Source organism: Amphiprion ocellaris, chromosome 22, assembly GCF_022539595.1.
Source record: "Amphiprion ocellaris isolate individual 3 ecotype Okinawa chromosome 22, ASM2253959v1, whole genome shotgun sequence".
Taxonomy (NCBI): Eukaryota; Metazoa; Chordata; class Actinopteri; family Pomacentridae; genus Amphiprion; species Amphiprion ocellaris.
The window spans coordinates 17,507,702-17,527,530 of record NC_072787.1 but is presented as its reverse complement, the minus strand read 5'-3'; the positions used below and the strand labels follow the sequence as shown (position 1 = coordinate 17,527,530).

Below are 19,829 nucleotides of genomic sequence, written 5' to 3'. Positions count from 1 at the left end.
ACATGCTGCTCGACACTGAAGTCAGGCATTGTTGTGTTCACATAGACCTTGTGTCTGCCTATTGTGTGTAGCGGTGCTGGGACCACAGTCCGCCCTGTGTCCTCAACATGCCCCGTATCCTTCCTCAAGATAAATGATGACAGCTGAAAACAAAAGTTGCTCTCTTCTCCAACCTCTAGGCTTACCAAGCAATCTCATTGTAAGGTTCCCTGTCCACCCCTCTGGTGTTTTGGCTTTCTTAAGGCAGTATAATTTTCAAGTAGTCCTTTCACTCTCTTCTTGGCAGCCACCACTTGCGAGTCACTCTTGTTTTATTTAAAAAACAATATCACTTGAGCACCCCTGGTGTCAACCTTAGGGTCCTTTTTCTTGTCTAGTCACCAATCTTGTTTATTCTATTTTGACTTGAGCTTTTTCTTTGTGTGAAGAGACTGAGTCAAGTGCTGTTGTGATTCAGAAACTACTGTTTTTTATGTTACCAGAGTCGATATTTACTCAGGACATAATTGCAAAAAGAATCTCCACTGTGTAATCCATCCACAAAATAAGAGAAAAGATTCATGGTCTGGTAATTAAAAACAATGGATTCTTCTGTTAACAGCCTTCTAATTCTGAGCTCTAGTGGCAGCTGTGATACCCAGTAGGCTTCGGTGTTGAAAGTAGAATTTTCTGATGTTTCTGCAGAGAGCGAATGAAGGCTATGGAGCAACAGATTGCCAGCTTGACTGGTCTTGTTCAGCATGCACTTTTAAAGGGCCCAAACACTAGTGGCACCAAGGAGCCTCTAAGGTAAGCAATCACAGTATAGGACAGAGCGAGGCATCGGGGGAAATGGAGTTTCAAATGAAAAGGCCTGGTGATACAGTCAGAGCAGGACAGATAAAGTAGCCCTGCTATAATGGCCATATCAAACACTCAGGTTAAATAGCACCTGGTGAAGAGGAAATAGGTTTGACTGTGAATCTGATATTGAAGTCATTTGCTGTCTAGATAAATGGCCACTTTGTACGGTTTATCTGGCTGCATTGCAACTCTGCATTTCAATCTGCTCTGTGAAGACTTTTTGTGGTAATGTTTACTTGACAGTTAGTCTAAAAGGTCTGTGACTGCAGTGCATTTTGTATGTTTCTATGCTATGATGATGAAGCTTGTTAACATCATTAACATCATTTTAACCTCTCTGGTTTGTCAGTCTTTTCCCATCATACTTTGTTGCAATGTGTTTGTTCATACTAATACCAAATTGTGGATCTAAAGTGCCCCATATTGAATGTATTCATCAAAATTCTGATCTGATTGATTTCTCTCTGGCTGCAGTGAGAGGCCACCGAAGACCTCATCTCCAGCCCACAGTGCACATAGTTCAGGTTGGTATCACAGTTACTCTGTGTGATTTTTTTTTTCTCTAAGCAAGAGTTTTAATGCCATTAAGTCTTGTGCAGACAAGCCCGCACATCAATGTCAGTCAAGACTCTTCAATGAGCAGCGCTGGAGGGAGGAAAAACAAAGTCTGGCTTCTTTTGCTTGTCATCGGTTCAGATTTCTTCAAAATCCTTTCCCGAGTTTAATAGGCGTTAAAAGAGGAGAGCCAGCAGAGCTAACACAAACCCCTCAAAGCACGATTTAAAACTAGATGCTATTACTCCTCAAGCCTGCCAAGATGATTCAGCGATTCAATCTCTGCGCTGCAGCAGTCTGCACCCAGATCAAGCTTTGATAGAAAAGATCTGCAACCTCACCAGTGGCAGCACAAAAACAAAATGCTATTTATGTATCTTGAAGGTTAATCCCATGTCTCGTGACACATATCGTATGTAGTTTTCAGGGGGATTTACTCGTCATGTTGTGCTTGAGGAAATCTTCAAAACATCAGCAAAGTTATAGTGTGTTCTTTGATCTCTAAGAGACATCTGGCAGTTTTTTTTCTTTTCTTTTTTCCCAACCTTAAAATGCTTCCTCATTGTCACCATACACAACATCCACTTGTTTTGATGGACACTGTTTTCCCCAAGGGTCAAAACACAATCAGCAGTGTACATTGTAACCTGTACTTCAGGTCTCGGCAGCTGTAAGGGAGATGATGTGAATGGATTTTTGGGATTACAGAGACAAAAGTTTCTTCTTTTGCTGCTACCTAGTCTGTGTCAAGAGAGCTTAAAGTGCACTCTGAGCATTCCCTGAGCTACTGTGTAACTTGGGGGCAGGAACAGTGCTTTCTTTCATTGACTTCTGAGGTTAAAGGCTTGGTTCTTACTTACCGTCAATGGTATCTAACCATACAGACAGTGTTAAGATACCTGCTTTTGAGATTTAAGCCTCAAATCCTATACAATGAAGGTGGATGCATTTTTTAGACTGATATAAAATATAGTCAGCAGGAAGTGAGAAAATCATTTGTAATTTGTGTGAAGTATTCAACTGAACGTGTTTCTATCAGCTGGTATTAAATGCACGAGATCAAAAGACTGTATTCTGTGTTTTGTACTGTAGATGCAGCCTGAAAATAGCTTAGAGGTCGCTGAAGTCAAAACTAATGCTGGAGTTTGAGTTAGATTATTATTGGTGTCGGCCACTTAGGGACTTTCACCCAAACCACAAATATTAGCTCCATTTGGTTTCCATGGTTTCTCCATTTCCAGCGGTGACTGAAATGCTGAATGCAGCTGACAGACATTTCCAAGGTGCAGCCAATATGAGCGCGAGTATTATTATCTGAGCTCCTTGTGCAGGGAAAAAGGATGCCGCAGAGGGTTCAAGAAATCTCTACTAAACATTTGGAACATTAAGTCAGACCAGTGGGCTGCCAGCAAGAGTGTGTTTGCAGACATGTACAAGCTAACCAATAATTTGTAGCGGAAAGTCAGACAGGATGACAGAGCGAGGGTTTGGAAAAGAACATCTCAGTCTACTCCCTCTAAGGGGGAATTATCTTTTTACTTTTATTGCCTGTCCAATAATTTCAGCTGTAATTTCTACTTTAGTGTAATTATAAGAGCGATTAAGAACCGTCTCTAAAGGGTTTCAGCCTGCACATATAAATTGACTTCTTTTGTGTATCATGTTTTTCAGGAAGCACAGAAAAACTTTGTTGTTTTTCTTTTCTTTTTTTTTTTTTTTTTTTTTTTCTTTACTTAACCAGGTGGTTCTCCAGTTTTAGCTCCCAAGAGTAATGCAGCCCCATCAGAGAAGAGCTCAGTTCCTCTCAAAGTCAACCTCCTGCAGTTCAGGAAGAACGTTTCTGACCTCAGGATGCAACTCCATCAGATGAGACAGCTGCAGGCAAGACCTCTCCCTCCTTTTAATGAATTTAGCCTGTTGTTTGTTTTTAGATATCCACCTGTGTGCATGCATGTGAAAAAATATGCATCTGAATGGCACTTTAAAAGTCGTAGGTTTGCTCGTCTGGATTCCTCTAATATCTCATTCTGCTGTGTGTGTCCTCTCAGCTCCAGAACCAGGAGGCATTACGGGTGCAGCTGAAGCGTGCCGAGCAGGAAATCAGTATTAAACTTGCAGAGGCCATGCGGCGTCTGGAGGACCCTGTCCAGAGGCAGAGAGCTTTGGTGGAAGAAGACAGGCACAAATACTTGGGTCTGGAGGAGCGTGTCCTCGCACAGCTCAGGTAAGAAGTCACTGTTTTACTTGCATAACAGCTGTTTCAGTCCAAAATGTATAGATACGGTTGTTTGCATTCATTACTGAATGTCTCTTGTAAATGGTGTGTCCTTTCTACAAAGTTTTGCACTTGATTTAATACACTCCCATGCGGCTCCAGTCTGACTTCTCCCATTTATAGGAAACCCACAAAAGGCTTCATTTTTATCAGTTCACCTGAGCTATTCAATCCAAAACTCTGTAACAAGCCAACACCCTCCAAATTACAGCCCCCACAGGTTTCTACAGGCAAGCAGCGCCTGCCTCTTAGAGACAGCAGTCTAGAACAATGGGCCTAACTGTGGAGTAATTACTCACTACCCTGCTCTTATTTTAATTCACCGGTCTCATCTTGCCAACAGGGAGCAGTAATTAAATCCTTTCTTTATTTGGATATTTACAGAAAAGGTCAAACCGTGTTGTCTTGCTAGACACTGGTGAACATATGCTCCAATAAACACAACGATAGCAGCTCAGAGCTTCTTTGGAAATGAACAGGCAGGAGACTGGATTGGAGCAAGATTAAGCTCTCTGTTAGCCTCGGTATCCGGCCATTTGTGAGTCAGCAAAACATGGCCGCTGGCACCTTAAATAAGGCCTGGTAATTAGGGCTGCTTGGCTTTCAGACCTGTGGGAGAATGTGTTGTGAAAAGCACTGCCCTCTAAGGAGGACAAGTAAATCTATCATGACCTGTAAGGGCACATTTTGTAGCATTTTATAGCCAAAAAGGTGCTTAGAATTTGGAAATGGGTAGCAAGAAAGAACAGGACTACCTGAAGAAGCTTTAAATAGGATGCTTTGTCATTGTCAGGGGACAGTATTGATGATGGTGACAAAGCTTCCACAGAGCAACAATGCAGAACATTTATCCTGCTAGTGTGCTGCTAACTCATCTGCAAGTCAATTTTTATCTCATCAAGCTATTCTCATTATAAGTGAAACGCCTGTGACCCCATAGTTTCAGCTGATAACAGTAATTTGCAGTATATAAAGGGAAACATGAAAAGTGCATGATGATGGCTCCAGAAAATGTAATCTAAAGTAGTTAATTAGGGTGTATTTAACACACAGAGATGCACATTATGTGAAACATACTTTTTATAATCTGGGCGAAGCATGATTAAAAACAGAAAATCTGTTTTCTTTGTCCTCTGCTGGATTTTTCATCATTCCAACAGGCCCTGGCATAGCAGGGCATTTAACACACCGCTCTCCTTATTGCCTCTCCCGCTCCCTTTAGGGGACTCGCTATGAAAGAGGGTTTCTCAAGGGTACCTGACCACAATGAAACACCATTTTAGTTCCTCTCATGCAATCCAACGCTGCACACAATGTTATCATTCGACACATTTCCCCTCGGAATAGCCGGCTTTCTGGAGCGCTGGGATGTTTCTGAGGAGCCGTGATATGTTTTCTATGTGAGGAAGCGCTCTCTCACACAAATAAGTCCTCATTCAGAGTGTAAACATTTGTGGTTTGGGATAAATCCCCGTCAAGTCTATACTAAGCAGTCCAGTGTAGACAGGAAAGTGACCTGCATAGAGGACATGTTTATTGTCAGTGTTGTGTATATAGTTTACATATGATCAACTTTCGTCCTTTTTTAGGGATCATATCCTAAAGTTTGTTCACCTTTGCTCCATCACTGTATGATCTTTAAGATAAATGATTGTGTTCTGCCCCCTGGTGTTTGTCAAGAGTAATAATAACCTTAACAAAAATAGGCCCGAGTAGATAAATGTCAGTACAGCAGAAGCAAAAATACATCAAAACAAGTTTGCACTGATTTTTTATTTCTGCTGTCGAACATATCATTATATATTCGACAGTGCCAAGTTGTAAATAAACATCTGTGTTCAGCTCTGGATTTTTTTATCCTTTCCGCTGTCTGTGCAGTGAGCTGGAGCAGTTTGTGGGTTCTCTGCAGAAGGATTCAGCAACAACACAAAGAGTTGTGACTCTAAAGGATGTAGAAGAGGGAGCAGTAACTCTGAGGAAGGTGGGAGAGTCTCTGGCGGGGCTCAAAGGTACGATGGCAATGTTCTTTATACCGGAAACACTAATGTTTTTCTATTAATTCAAGTAGTTAATATTAACTAAGGTGTCATATAAGGCAGTAATTAAGTTATTGCCTAATTTAAATAGCAGGCTGATGCTTTGACTATAGAAATATATGTTTGGAATCGAAAATACTGAAACTGACGTACACAAAAATTACATGAAACTCTTAATATGTTTACAGCGAGGACCTAAATAACTAGTTTTGTCAATTTTCTGTCACATCCTTACTTTAAATTTGCATTTATGATATGAAATTTAACAGATTTAAAAGAGCCCAGAATATGTATAGAAGTTTTCTTAAACTGTATTAGCTTCTCTTCGGTCTTTGTCTGTATTTAGTTCTTAAATAAACAGAATTCCATTAAATTTTTTCAAAGGCAGTGATGTTTAAACTTATTATCTTATGTAAACAGCAGACTGACACTTTGATTTCATATGATAAAAAAGTCTAAGAATAAATGGTTGAAATCAAAAATAGATATACAAGGCAAAACTACATTAAACTCTGGATATGTTTACAGTTTTTGCCATTTTTATTGTCATATCATTACTTTAAATTATTATATTGAACATAGTTTTAGAATGAAATGGGATTTAACAGATTTAAATTAGCCCAGACTCTTGTGTATAAAACTTAACTTAAACTGTATTATCTTTCCAGAGACTGTGTCAGTATTTAGTCATTCAATAAATATAATTCTAAATAACTTTTTTTTTCAAATATAGTAATGTATTCTAAGTTTTTATTTAAATAGCAAACTGACACTTTGATTATATATGATAATAAACTCTAGGAATATATGGTTGATGTCAGAAATAGTGACACTGTTATACAAATAGGAAATTCCACAAAACTCTTGATATGTTGACCACAAAGACTTAAAAAACTAGTTTTGCCATTTTTTTGGTCAAATCATTACTCTAAGTTATTATTTTAGACATAGGTTATTAAAAGTTTGCATTTATGATGTGAGATTTAGCAAATTGAGATTAGCCCAGGCTCCAATGTATACACTGTACCATGTTCTCAGGGACTATGTCTGTATTTATTTCTTAAATAAATGTAATTCTGTCATTTTTAGGGCAGTAATGCATCCTGTTGAATCTGTATGGAGGAGTATAGCCTTTATAAACAGGCACCCTGTAAAAGTCATTAATTTGAGCTGTAGTGTTTTATTTAGAGGCCTTTCCATATAAATAGATAACTATAAAAAAAAAAAACACTTGTACAATCAGAATCAAAATGAGAATGTTTCTGCACGTATGTCTTTGTGTTTTCCTTCAGGAGAGTTTCCAGCCCTGCAGACCAGAATGCGTGCTGTGCTCAGAGTGGAAGTGGAAGCTGTCAAGTTTTTGAAGGAGGAGCCTCATAAACTGGACAGCATGCTGAAAAGGGTCAAAAGCCTGACTGATACACTCAGCAGTCTGAGAAGGTAGGGGAGAAACCGAGAAAAAAAAATGCCAATGGAGATAAAGTAGAGATCAGAAGAGAAGGTGCTGGAGTATTGGAGGCTGAGTGTGAGAGAGGGGATTGAAGATGAAAACAAAAAGCACTTTGCAGGGCTCCTCACGGGAGTCTATGATGTGGGAGATTGTAGTGTTTGATTACACTGGCAAGCCAGCCTTCATCCCATCAAAGAGGTCATTCCGTGTGGACAGAAGAGTGTGGCGTCCAGCTTGATTTACTTCCATCACCTTCACTGAACCGATAAGTGAATTAATTTGGTGGACACTGCGGCGCCTCATTTCCATTTTAATATGTCACAGACACCAAACTCGCTCTCGACTTTTCTCTCACTCTGCCTGCATGACTCTTCTACCCGAGACATGCCGTGTTGCCAAACCATAAACCATGATAGATTTTTCATGTCAGCAGTAAATCATCATTACTTGTCATCTTTATTAGAGGGTTAGATATATTCTTGATCTTGATAAGATTTCAAAAAGACCACAAATACTCATTTTAGTCGTAAAATGGATTTTTATCAGTGTTAGGTATTGCTTTAACAACATTATTGTAAATGAGTAGTCAGACTTGTTTTTACACAAACAAAGCATTTGTCTTTCTAAGTGATTTGTGTCATAGATTGTATCCTTTTTTCCCGCAGAAGTGCTACTGAGTTTTCTCAGAAGGGACCTGATCCTTCCACTGCTGTCTCAGTGGATAACAGCCCTGCAGCAGCAGCAGCAGAAGCCCCACTAGAGCCTCAGACCTCCACCATCAGATCCGAGGTGATGCCTTCCTCCCCAGTGGTCATCCATCATGTCCAGAGCTCCCCGGTCCACATGCAGCAGTCCCAGCAGTCTGCGGCCTTGACAGCTCAGCCTAGCCCCCCGCTCACCCCCAGCCCCACTCACGTCCCCAGTCCCAACCTGAGCAAAAGTCAAGGCCGGGAATCTCCAAAAGCGGCAGCCTCCGATCCACCAAGTCCCGCCCGCCAGAAGAAGACTCAGGGGAACCCGGTGAATAATGGAAACGGCACTGCCAACCAGGATCTGGTCATAGAAGAGCTTCAGAACAGTCAGGACAAGAGCAAAAACAGAGCTATGTCCATAGAGGTCGGTTGATCACACTTGATTTCTTTACTTGTTTATGGAATAACTGTCCCTCATTTGGTTTCCTCAGAATCTAAAAAGCTGTAAAGAACTTTGTCTTACTCTTTGTGTTCTTCTCTGCAACTCTTAGGCAGCTGAGAAGGAGTGGGAAGAGAGGAGGCAGAACATGGGTCATTATGATGGAAAAGAGTTTGAGAAGATCCTTCAAGAGGCCCAGGCCAACATGATGAAGGGAATTCCTAGTCTGGAGGTGGAAGAGAACCCAGCACTGCCTCCTGCTGCCACTGCAGAACAAAACATCACCCACAGCCCTGCCGAGTCCCCATCAGGTACAAATCAGACACAGATGTGAATGCAAATGTGGCCTCTTTTCACTTCTTTCTTCTTCATCAGCACACTTTAACTTTGTGTTTCATGTAATTCCACTGATCTATATGACAGAAGAGCCCCAGACAGAGCCTCAGTCAGAAAAACCAGCTAAGAAGGGGCCTGAGAAACTCCCCAAGCCTCTGATGGAGAAACCTGCCAAGCCAGCACTGGAGAGACCCTCCAAAACTGCCATCAGGCCTGCAGCCCCAGACAGTTTGACCAGGCAGGGGTCTGACAAAGCGAGCAAGTCTCCACCTCCACCTCCTCCAAGGAAAACCTACCCCAGCTCCAGCTCAGGCATGACCACCACCCGCTCCGGGGAGGTGGTCTACACCAACAGGAAGGAGTCCGTCGCAGCTCAGGTGAGGCAGTGGGAGCAAAAACAGCACAAACACAAGTTGCAATTTTGGAGGTTGCATTTTTAAATTTTTTTTTACTTTTGTCTTTAATCTTCTGATCCCTAAGTAGTTTCTGGGAGTTTTCTGCTCCAGTCGCATTTTTACTCACTGTGGGCTCATGTTTCATGGCAATATAAAGTCCCGCACCTCCATGGAAACCGCACAACCATGGTTAGAAATAGAGAGAGCTCACAAATGTCTTATTTGCAGTAAAGCTTAGTTATAATGTCACAAACCATAAAAAAGAAAAAATAACTAGAATTTCTTTGATTATTTATTTTACCAAAATTGAAAAAAAAGGAATAAAAATGTTTAATATTTTCCAAATGCCCACAGATGTTACAATACTGTGGATATATGAGGACTCTATGTAGTATTAATATTCTAACTATGCAGATTTTTAACTTGTTTTCATACGTGTCTCCGATGTGTTTTGTGTAAACACTGCCTACAGTTCAGCAAAAAAGTCCCAGAATTTTCATCACATCACTGCTGGTCACAGATGAGTCATTCATAGTTCATGGTTATGACACAGAGTGCAACTTTTTTTTTTTTTTTTTTTTTTTTTACAGAACGTGGTTAGAGTAGATGGTTTGTGTGAATTTTAAATTACACATGCAGAATATAATGTTTTTAATATTAAGCTCAGATATGGTTACGCTTTCCAATAGAGCTGCGCATAACACACTAAGTGTTTAGGAAGCATCAGACAATTGAAAATCCAACTTTCTGTTTTTACAATTTCTTGCTCTGATAAATGATTTAATTTTGGCTCCTTTTATTTTTTTAAAGATAACATAGCTTTCAAGTACAGCTTCAGATTTTGGGGCTCTGTCCTTTTTCTAAGCTCACATGACATTTTTTTCAATGTTGACATCTTTGGTCCATCACAAAACCTTGCTGTCATGCTGTATGTCTTTGAAAAGTATTGAGTGAATAATTTCCTTCGCGTAAATTGTCACAGGAGGGTGAAGAGGAGGCTCCACCTCCGTCTCCCCAACCGAAGCCCACAAAGGTTCCACCAGAGACCAAGCCGAAGCCAGCCACCCCTCCTCCTGTCACCGCCTCTGTTACCAGAGAAGAGGAGGATGAAGGAGACAAGATCATGGCAGAGCTTCAGGTTAGATGCATGATGCACACGCAGGCTCTTACAAACGTACACATTCCCTCAAACATGTGCACAAACACAGACGTCTGCTTGATTTGATCGATTTCTGCATTGGGGGAGTGGGCTGCTTGTTGTTTTTCTTCCTGAGGCGGTTGATTTCCTCAGAAGAGGCAAAAGATGGGCACTGAGTTACCTCCTTGCTCCGTTTGCTACATGTGGGGGGTTTTGTAGCTGTGGCAGTGGTGAAGATACTCAAATTTCTTCCCTCCTCAAAATCCTTGCCCCCGTGTTCCCCCTCACTTCTCTCCACTCCTCAGGTTTTCCAGAAGTGCACAGTTAAGGATGTAGGGCTGAAAAATTTGGTAGAGCCCACCCCTCGAATTGAACCGCAAATCAGAGAACTAAGACCGGGGGCTTTATTGCCCCTCAAAGAGAAAAAGGTAAAATATGCATCGCCGTACAGCTGCCCAGCTAACTGCCTGCCTCTGCCAACTGTATGATTCAATCAATGGCTGTGTCTTAACACTCCTACAACTTCTGCATTCTTGCTTTGGCTCGAGAGAAACCTGTAGCAGCTTCCTCCAAAAAAAAGCTCCTTTCCTTGCTGCCCCCTTGTTTTATCTTCCCTCTTTTGATTCTGCTGGATATCACAGCTTGGATATATTTCCAGGATTAAGTCTGCATAAAATTAAGCCTCTGAAAAGATGCTGTGTCTTCTGTATGTCTGGTCCACACAATGCTGTCTTTACAACTAATTTAACCATCACTTGTCTTTTCTCCCAAATCAATAAAGACCTGTAGCTTACAGGCAATTAACTCGTGTTCTGTCTTTCTTCTCACAAAATCAACAAAACACCTATTTCTTCAACAATTGACAATTGAGAGATAACGCAGTTAAAACTCACTTGGTAGACACAACCTATTTTTGCAGACTTGGTTCACTAGAGGTCAGTCTGGCCACTTTGCATGCTCCTCTCCCTCACTTGTACTTTTCTGAGGAATCACTTTTCTGTTTCTCTTTGTCTTTGCACCACTTCACCTCAATTTGCTTTTCCCAGCTTCACACTTCCACCTTCAATATATTGGCATAGAGGAAGACTACACATATTTAGCGTGATTTTACCAGTCAGTGTGACAAATACAATAGGTATGTTCAAGGATGACAGATTTTACTACCTCAAAGCCAAGTGTTTAAAACATGCAGTGTGACTAAAACTTCTCTCAGTGTGTACTGGATTACAGGTACACTCTGAGGAATTTGTAATTACTGTAAATAATGCAACATTAACCCTCTGAACTCTAAGCAGTTTCTGGGATTTTTTTTTTTGCTTATGTCACATTTTTACTTATTGTCCTGCACCTCCATGGAAAAGCAAAACCAAAGCTTTGTGAAAACAGCGAAACCTGGTATAAACACAGCCTGCAGTTTGACCTCATTCAGCTAAAAGGTCTCTGAATTTTTGTTACGTTAGTGTTGGTTGAAGCTGAGTTACCTGTGGTTTCACAGTTGTGCAGAAGAGCACAAAATTTAATTTTTTGCAGAATCTGGTTAAAGTATATTTTTCTGGTGAATTTTTGCATGAGACATGTAGAGTAACATGATTTTAAAGACGTATCATGTGTTTAGTGAAAATGATATGTTCAGGGACCATCAGAAAGTTGAAATTCCAGCAATTCTTTCTGTTTTTAACAGTTTCTGGTGCTGATAAATGGCTGTATTGTGATAATTTGAGATAACATGCCTTTCAAACCTGCTGGTGGTTTTTGGGGTTCAGAAGGTTAAAGATTGCACATTAGGTAATGTTGCTAAAAGTATAGCTTAATTTTTTTACTGACATAAAAGTAGAGTTGAGTCAACAGTGCATATTGCTTAAAACTGAATGTATGAAATACAGTAAGTACAAACCAGAAAATTATATATTTTATAGATACAAAGACAATTTAAATTTTTGTAGTATTGTCAACTTTAGAAGGTGCAAATCAGAAAGGCTGAATGGACTCAGCTATGAATAACTTAAAATTTAGCTGATCTGGCACTCATAAAATGAAGTGGCTTATAGTCTTAGCTTTCAAAAAGTTAAATGCATTCGTTTGTCCTGCATGCATGTTTAATACAGCATTTAATCTCAGGACAGCATGACGTAATATAGTTTGAAATTAGAAAAGTCTGAGAAACACTTACTCTAAATGTTTTGCCTTGTAGAAGGTAACTGGTCAGTCCAGATTTGACACTGTGGATGCTTCTGCAGTCATAAATGTAAATTAACAGTTAATCCGCCACGAGCTGGCACACCAGTTGCACAGTAATATTATTCCCTCACACACTGTTCTAGCAGAGCTCAGAGCCCAGTCGAGAGGATAAAGATCCAGACACAGATGAAAATGGGAATACTACTGTACGACAGAGCCAAGGGGTGTGTATGACTTTACATTTCTTTCACAATATTCAGATGTGTTTATTTTTTGTATTTTAGACTTTTGAAATAATAACAGATTTTATCATTTCGCTCTCACAGGTTATATATTATGTGACTGGCCAGATTCCCAAAGATCATCCACCCCCATCAGGAACGGAAGACACCTCCGAACACAGAGAGCCCACACAGCCTCCAACACAGGTGTCAAATGTCAATGTTAATGACAATTCTTCAAGTCAGCAACAGCAGCAGCAGCAGAAGCCACCGCCTCTGTCTTCACCACCCAAATCACCTGTAACACCTCCACCTATTTCACCCAAACCTGTGGGACTGAATGGATTCAAACTGCCAAGAAAACCAGCTAAACGCTCTGAATCATTGAAGACGAGTGCAGAAATGCAGAAGGGAAAAATCCTCAACAAAATGAACACAGAAAAGAAAAATAAGGTCAACCAGGAGAATGTTTCCTCTAGTAAGAATATAATACCTGAACCAGTGGTAGCCACAACAATTAGTGCTGTAAAAGAGGCACCTAAGCGTTTAGTTCCTCCACCCAAAAAGACTTCTAGTAAGCAAAGCGAGCCACCTAAAGCTAATGCTGAAGATAGTGATGATGGGGCTAGTCTTTGTCCTGACCAACCAGGAGAGGAAGCACCTCCACCCCCAGACAACGTTGCATTTATGATCACCAACACCAAAGTTCAGGCTTTGTCTTGTGGCGAGTACCAAGAACTGGTCAATGCCAAGAAAGGAAGCGTCCAGACTGTTACTGTAGGCAATGCAGCAAACCGAGGTAACACCCCAGTAGATCCTTCGGTACCACAGGATAATGGCTTCAACAAGAAGCCTGTGATCATCATCTTTGACGAACCGATGGACATCCGTTCAGCTTACAAGCGTCTGTCCACCATCTTTGAATGTGAGGAGGAACTGGATAGGATGCTGGCGGAAGAGCGCATCGATGAGGAGAGTGAGGAGTCTGACTCAGAGAAGAGTAGTGGGCTGTCGGTAAAAGCGGGAGAAACCACGGTGGTTGATGGCAAAAAGGTGACCCACTCACAGGGCACTGCTGATCACGCCAGCTTATCATCCTCATCTTCATCCTCAATATCTGAACTAACAGACAGCGGAGTAAATCAAGAGTCAAATGGAGATGCCAAGCAGGATGGTAAGAAGAAGTTCAAGTTCAAATTCCCTAAGAAACAGCTGGCAGCGCTGACTCAAGCGATTCGCACGGGCACCAAGTCAGGCAAGAAGACTCTGCAGGTGGTCGTGTATGAAGACGAGGAAGAATCTGATGGGACTATCAGGCAGCACAAGGAAGCAAAGAGATTTGAGATTGCGCGTTCGAAATCCCTAGCAGAAACACCCAAGGGAACAGGCACCACTGTGCTGAAGAAGCAAAACTCCGACACCCTCTGCAGGACAGATGAGATTCGGAAGAACACCTACAAGACACTGGACAGCCTGGAGCAGACCATCAAGCAACTAGAGACCACCATTAGTGAGATGGGGCCACGCTCCCCCGAGGAGCCGGTCGGCCCTGAGGAGGCAGAAGCTGGGAATGGGAAAAATTCAGAAGGAGTGGGGCTGAAGAGGTCTTCCTCTCTGCCTACCTCCAGAGGGCATGGCCCTAAGGTACCCAGCAAAGGTTCATTGCAGAAGAAGACAAAACCTCAGCTGCTTCCTCGCCCTGTAATCCCTTCTACCACCAACACCGTCACCACCACCACCACTACTGTCCCCAGCACCGTACAACAGGTCTCTCTTTAGCTCTTGTTGCTCCAGGAGGCTTTTGGGTCCTTCTCTCTCAGTTTCCAACCTACCTTCACTCCAACCCTAACCACTGAAATTACAAAATCATTAATCCACTCCACAGGTGCTTTGGAAATGTTGGAAATGTCCCCAAATGGCTTTCTGCCTCTATTGAATCATGGTGATCATGATTGGGGGTGGCATTTTGTTGGGCTCCTGGCTACCATCTTTCTCCTTCAGCTCATTGCTAAAACTCTGTGGTTTTCAGCAAGTTGCACACGCATCATCAAAGACACTGTCATGATGATTAAGCTCTGATTACTTCCTTATTCTTGACTGCATGTACTGTATATAATAACTTTGTGGTCCCACCTGGTGCATGATCTTTCACTGGTGTTCATTGTTGAGGTGTTAAATGAACAAGGGTTTTTTATTTTGACCTGTAAGTGCCTTGACTTTTCATACTTCCTATGTGGTGTGTGTTTTTTTTCTATCTTTTTTTTATTTCTTGTTTTGTTTTTCGTTTGGATCCCCTTGCAGAACACCAGTGTCGCTTCCCCTACTAGTCGGATGCCCGTCCCTTTATCCGCGAAGTCCAGGCAGTCACCGGGCACAACTGACAAAGCAGGAAAACAACAAAAACTGCAGGACGCTCAGAGGCAGTTCCGACAGGTAGTTTTACTGTAGGGTCTTACCAGAGACTAGAGGAACAAACGTATAGGAAATCAAAAGCATGAGGCATATAAAGGGGGAAAAAGACTACCAAAGCTGTGAGATATCAAGTGTTTTGAAAAAATAAAGTCACCATGGTGGCGACTGTGGATCTGTTAATGTTTCTCTCGAGTCTGCTCTGACACGAAGGCATGTTTGACTCTTGACTGTTACCCCATAACATCACTGTACTGTATGCTTCTGCATGTCCACACTGCTCATGGTTTTCACTGTGTTGGTGGCTAAACAAAAAAAAAATGGAGAAAAAAAAGGCAAAGAAAAGTGGAATCCTATCCTGTCATCATCTGAGTTGTCATCACATCTCCAGTTCCCATCACAGCTGAGTTCCTAAACAGTGTTGCCAAACCCTAAGACGCTTATGGCTATGTTCAAATACAAACTTAACCGACTTTTCGCCTATGCTCCTCCCTTCTCACAATGCACCCCTGCTCAAACCCAACATCACTGCACCAGCTTACTTAACCCCACAGTGAATATTTCCTTACCGTCAAGACCTCGGCATAACCCACCCATCTTGCACCACCAGTTTCACTGGAACACTGGCCCACGTTTCCCCCTGTCTGCTGTCACTGTTAAGACTCCTAACCCTGTTTTCTAAATCTCTCTAGCCCTCTTGAGAACATTAGCCTTCTACATTTTCTCCCACAGCCCCCCTCACAAGCCCTAACAACCCCTCTAACTCACAGGCACTCTGTAAAGATGCCCGCCCTGTCTGCCATCGCCTTGTCTAACCTTTGCAGTGTTCTGTTTCTTGGTAACATGTCTCTCAGCTCAATATGTCTCACCTTCCATGTAGTTAAAAACAGAGCTTCTGTACATTTTGTTTTTGGTGTCTTTTAGTTGTGTCTTAGTGATATTAATGTTTGCTTGTCTCTGTGAATAACTTGTAGTTTTATTTAACATCGTCTTGCCTTATACATGTGTTATTTTACCAGTTTTTTTCTTTTTTGACAACCAGTATCTGTTTTGGCATCTCTGTTTGCAGGCTAACGGAAGTGCTAAAAGAGTGGGAGGGGATCATAAAACAACTTCCCCCACTGTACCCATCTCTAAAATCCCTGCTTTTTATCCTAGCTCTACTAAAGGCAGCTCCCAGTGTGCGCCAAACTCAGATGCTACTAATCCCATTAACCCTTCTTCCTCCTCCTCCTCCTCTTCCTCCTCTGTGACCAAGTCCTCCACGCTGTCCTCTCGTTCCGGTTCCCTGCCCTCTTCCCACATCCCCTCCCTGTCTAACGGATCCCTCAAACTGCCCTCACAGCACACAGGTAAAGCTCTGTCGTTCTCCTCGCAGACCCCCAACGGTCGAGTGCACTCCTCCTCCTCCTCCTCTTCATTCTCCTCCTCCTCCTCCTCATGCTCCTCCTCCTCCCCCTCCCCTCTGTCGCCCACACCTTTGGGCCCAGGTGGAAAGAGCATCCGCACCATACACACCCCCAGCTTCACCAGCTACAGGTCCCACAACGGCAGCAACGGAAAATCCTGCATCCCAACAGCCACAGCAGCTAAGGACACTACTTAGTACCATAATCGCATAGCAGGTAGACCTTGGTCATGTTTTATACTATATAGTTTTGGTTTCGTGTTTTCTTTTTCTTCTGTTTTTGAAAGTTTTTGTAAAAGTATTAAGTGATGCACTCCCTCAACTCATCTTTTATTTGACACTGGCATTCACACACTTTTGTTCATTTTCAAATTTTGCTTCATACTTACTTGGATTTTGATTCTCTCTTGAAGGTGTAACGGAAAATATGTTGTAATGTAACTAAAAATAACCTATTTAGTTTCGCCACTTTTTAGCTGAAGTGGAAGGCGTTCATGTTGAAAATATATTTTCTTGCTGTAGCTACGAATAGGGAATTTAGAGTTGATGTACAATCACAAAATATCATGTAAAAATTGTGTTTTATTTTTGAAACGACAGATTGAATAACCATAGTATATTTAATCTTCTATATTTCTTATGTTGCCAGACATTCAACGCAGCCCTTGTAAATGCCTTTTAAGAATGTATACACAATGTATACACACATTTAAACACATGTAACTTTAGTTTTCTAAGAGTATTTTCTCATTCTCCACCCATTGGAACTGCCAATTTATTTTACAGATGTTCAACTGGTATCATGAGTAATCAAGTTTTCATTTTATTGTGCCTATTTGCCAAAGTTGTGTATAATGACTCACTTCAGGCCTAACCCAGTCATGAGCTTTAGGGGAATTTACATGCACTCTCTTGGTGTGATGGCTGAAGTGCTGACCTCAGTGGTTGTACTGCTGGTCTCGGTTTGTTAAGTTAACATGTATTGTTGTCTAAATGTAATCTGTACTTAAAAAAAAGTGATAAAACTGTTCTACCACGTGTACATAAAGGCTTCTACTAAGAAAAATAAGTAGTTTTGTTAACATACCAAAGTTTATTTGTATGCATGCCTTTCAGATACTTTAGGAGAGTGGTGTAAAAGAAGAATCATGTTTGCACAGATAGATTTTGTAAATATTTGGTTTTTCTCTCTTTTTTTGTAAAGCTTTAAATCATACTATAAAGGAGCAATGTGGTAAAGACAAAACTGTGTTGGAGTAGCAAAAAAATAAAGACTTGCATGCTTGTAGTGCATTGACCTTCAGTGTTCTCATGTTTCGTTTCTGGTTTCCTGTTTAATTCCTGTGTATCTAATGTGTGTGTATGTGGGCGTGTGTGCGCGTGTGTGTATATAAATACAAAAGTGGATATGCACCACGCAAGAGTTCACAAGTTCCCATTTCTTCACCTGTTGGCTCGTTAATGTCTCCTCTGGTAGTAGATATTAATTATTTTCTACGATCTGTAACACAGGTAAGAACATGATTAATGATTGGATTATTAGATTTTATGGTGCAATGATTAGCTGTCCTTAAAATACTACTGTTTTACATGTTTTTATGTTTTAAGTAAATGCGTAAATTTCTTTCACTAACTGCTACAGATTCATCCTTTAAAAATCTTTGTGTTAAATCAAATTTTAAATTCAGTAACCCGAGTTTATGGAAAGAATCAATACATTTAATTGCATTAATAATATATGGTGACAGCTCGACTAAATGCACTGAATGGTGGATTTTACATTTAATCACCATCAATATACAGTAAAGGAGGGTGAACTACAACTACCAGATTGTTTGCAAAAAAATATGGGAAACGCTTTTACAAAATGTATTTTATACAAAACACTGTTTACATCATCAGTCTCATTTTAATTTGGGTGATTTGCACCTCATGAATATTTTTTTCCTTCTTTTTTTTAACTTACTATCTCATCAGTATTTTTTACCTCTGCAAAAGTAGTTTTTCTGCAGTTAATCTTTTACTGGTGAAACACATAAACAATAGTCACAATGAGTTCTGGTGAAAATACTTCCTCTTTCTAATGAGTCTCATTTACTCATGATATTGCATGTGATTTGATGTTTTAGAGTCATGTTTTGGTCACACACACCTTCTAGTCTCAGTTTTGTTTTGAGATAACAAGGTATACTTTGGTGATTCACCAAACTTAGACCACATGACTGCAGCCGACAAAGGGGATGTTATTGATCATAACGGGATATTTGTGTCTAATTTGTGCTGCACCAGGCGGAACCTCACCACAGCAACTATGAACATTTCTGAAGAGGAGAGAGAGGGCGTCTATGACACTTCTGTGGCACTTTGGAATATTATTCTTTCCATATTTTACATCCTGATTTTCGTCATCGCAGTGCCTGGGAATGTCTTGGCGCTGTGGGCCTTCTTTTGCCAGAAAAGCACATCTCCATCCAAGGTGTTCCTGAGGAACCTGTCTGTAGCCGACATCTCTTACGTCCTCATTTTACCCATGCGTATAGTTTACCACCTGTCTGACAGCCACTGGCCCTTTGGACACATCCTCTGTCAACTATTAGGCTTCCTCTTCTACCTAAACATGTACTGCAGCCTCTACTTAATGAGCTTCATAAGCCTGGACAGATTCCTGGCTGTGGTTTTCCCTCTAAAATCACAGACAATTCGGAAGCCTGTGTATGCAAATGTAGCTGTTGGCATGCTTTGGGTGACCGTTATCATCTCCATGAGTCCTGTGCTTTTCTCCAAACAGACAAACTCATCTGGCACCTGCAGCAAGCTGTACTTAGAAAAAACATCTCAGACAGCTTTGGTTTCCACTATTGTGGCATTTGCTATTCCCCTGACTACCATAGTGGTTTCCTACATACTGATTGTGTTGAAACTAAGGACAGTGAGACAACAGGAGGAACGACCAGTGAAAGACAAAGCCATTAAAATGATCATACTCATTGTGATGAACTTCCTGCTCGCATTTGTGCCATACCATGTATGCAGGATAGTCTACATTAAGAGTCACAGTGGTGGTCAGATTCCTGCGAGTCATGATCCGCTGGGAAGAGCCACTCAGATCACATCTGCACTGACCTGCGTTAGTGGTGTACTGGATCCTGTGATGTACTTCGTCTTGAATCGTGCATACAGGGACACATTTCTCCGGCTGTTCTGTAAAAATAGAGAACATAACCTATAAATAACTAACATGTAAACAATAAAACATTTTGAAACAAACTGTCACCTTTGTGTATCATTTTGTGCATCATGAACATCTGATCTCAACCATATGGGCCTAAAGCTTAATGAAATACACTACATAGGACAAAAAGTATTTATTTCCTCTTTTTATAGCCTCTTAAATTTTGCATTCTACTGGGGATAGTCAGTGCTTTTTTAGAAGAACTACAGAAGGTAAAACCTG

At 41.1% G+C, this 19,829-nt stretch overlaps 2 protein-coding genes across 20 annotated transcripts in view; both read left to right on the top strand.

Annotated features, from left to right (window-relative positions):
- Positions 1-17,678, top strand: part of si:ch211-285f17.1 (sickle tail protein) — a 115,760-nt gene extending 98,082 nt beyond the window's left edge. For 9 of the 18 annotated variants that reach the window (XM_035956389.2, XM_055006959.1, XM_035956381.2 and 6 more), the window contains 15 exons: positions 685-789; positions 1,318-1,367; positions 3,140-3,279; positions 3,447-3,622; positions 5,552-5,682; positions 7,002-7,149; positions 7,825-8,275; positions 8,403-8,601; positions 8,714-9,003; positions 10,004-10,159; positions 10,465-10,587; positions 12,481-12,561; positions 12,664-14,325; positions 14,860-14,991; positions 16,037-17,678. In XM_035956389.2, the coding sequence (XP_035812282.2) occupies positions 685-789; positions 1,318-1,367; positions 3,140-3,279; positions 3,447-3,622; positions 5,552-5,682; positions 7,002-7,149; positions 7,825-8,275; positions 8,403-8,601; positions 8,714-9,003; positions 10,004-10,159; positions 10,465-10,587; positions 12,481-12,561; positions 12,664-14,325; positions 14,860-14,991; positions 16,037-16,573 (4,381 nt within the window). In that variant the 3' untranslated portion in view covers positions 16,574-17,678. The remainder of the gene's footprint in view (positions 1-684; positions 790-1,317; positions 1,368-3,139; positions 3,280-3,446; positions 3,623-5,551; positions 5,683-7,001; positions 7,150-7,824; positions 8,276-8,402; positions 8,602-8,713; positions 9,004-10,003; positions 10,160-10,464; positions 10,588-12,480; positions 12,562-12,663; positions 14,326-14,859; positions 14,992-16,036) is intronic. The other 9 variants (XM_035956394.2, XM_035956396.2, XM_035956395.2 and 6 more) reach the window with 7 other exon arrangements.
- A 125-nt stretch (positions 17,679-17,803) lies between these two features.
- si:dkey-96n2.3 (uracil nucleotide/cysteinyl leukotriene receptor) lies at positions 17,804-19,642 on the top strand. Of its 2 annotated transcripts, XM_023288350.3 has the most exons (2): positions 17,804-17,887; positions 18,665-19,642. In XM_023288350.3, the coding sequence occupies exon 2, from the start codon at positions 18,687-18,689 to the stop codon at positions 19,602-19,604; it is 918 nt and encodes a 305-aa protein (XP_023144118.2). In that variant the 5' UTR covers positions 17,804-17,887; positions 18,665-18,686; the 3' UTR covers positions 19,605-19,642. The 2 variants fall into 2 exon arrangements, with proteins under 2 accessions (XP_023144118.2, XP_054862937.1); XM_055006962.1 differs by having other exon boundaries at positions 17,830-19,642.
- Positions 19,643-19,829: the final 187 nt, after the last annotated feature.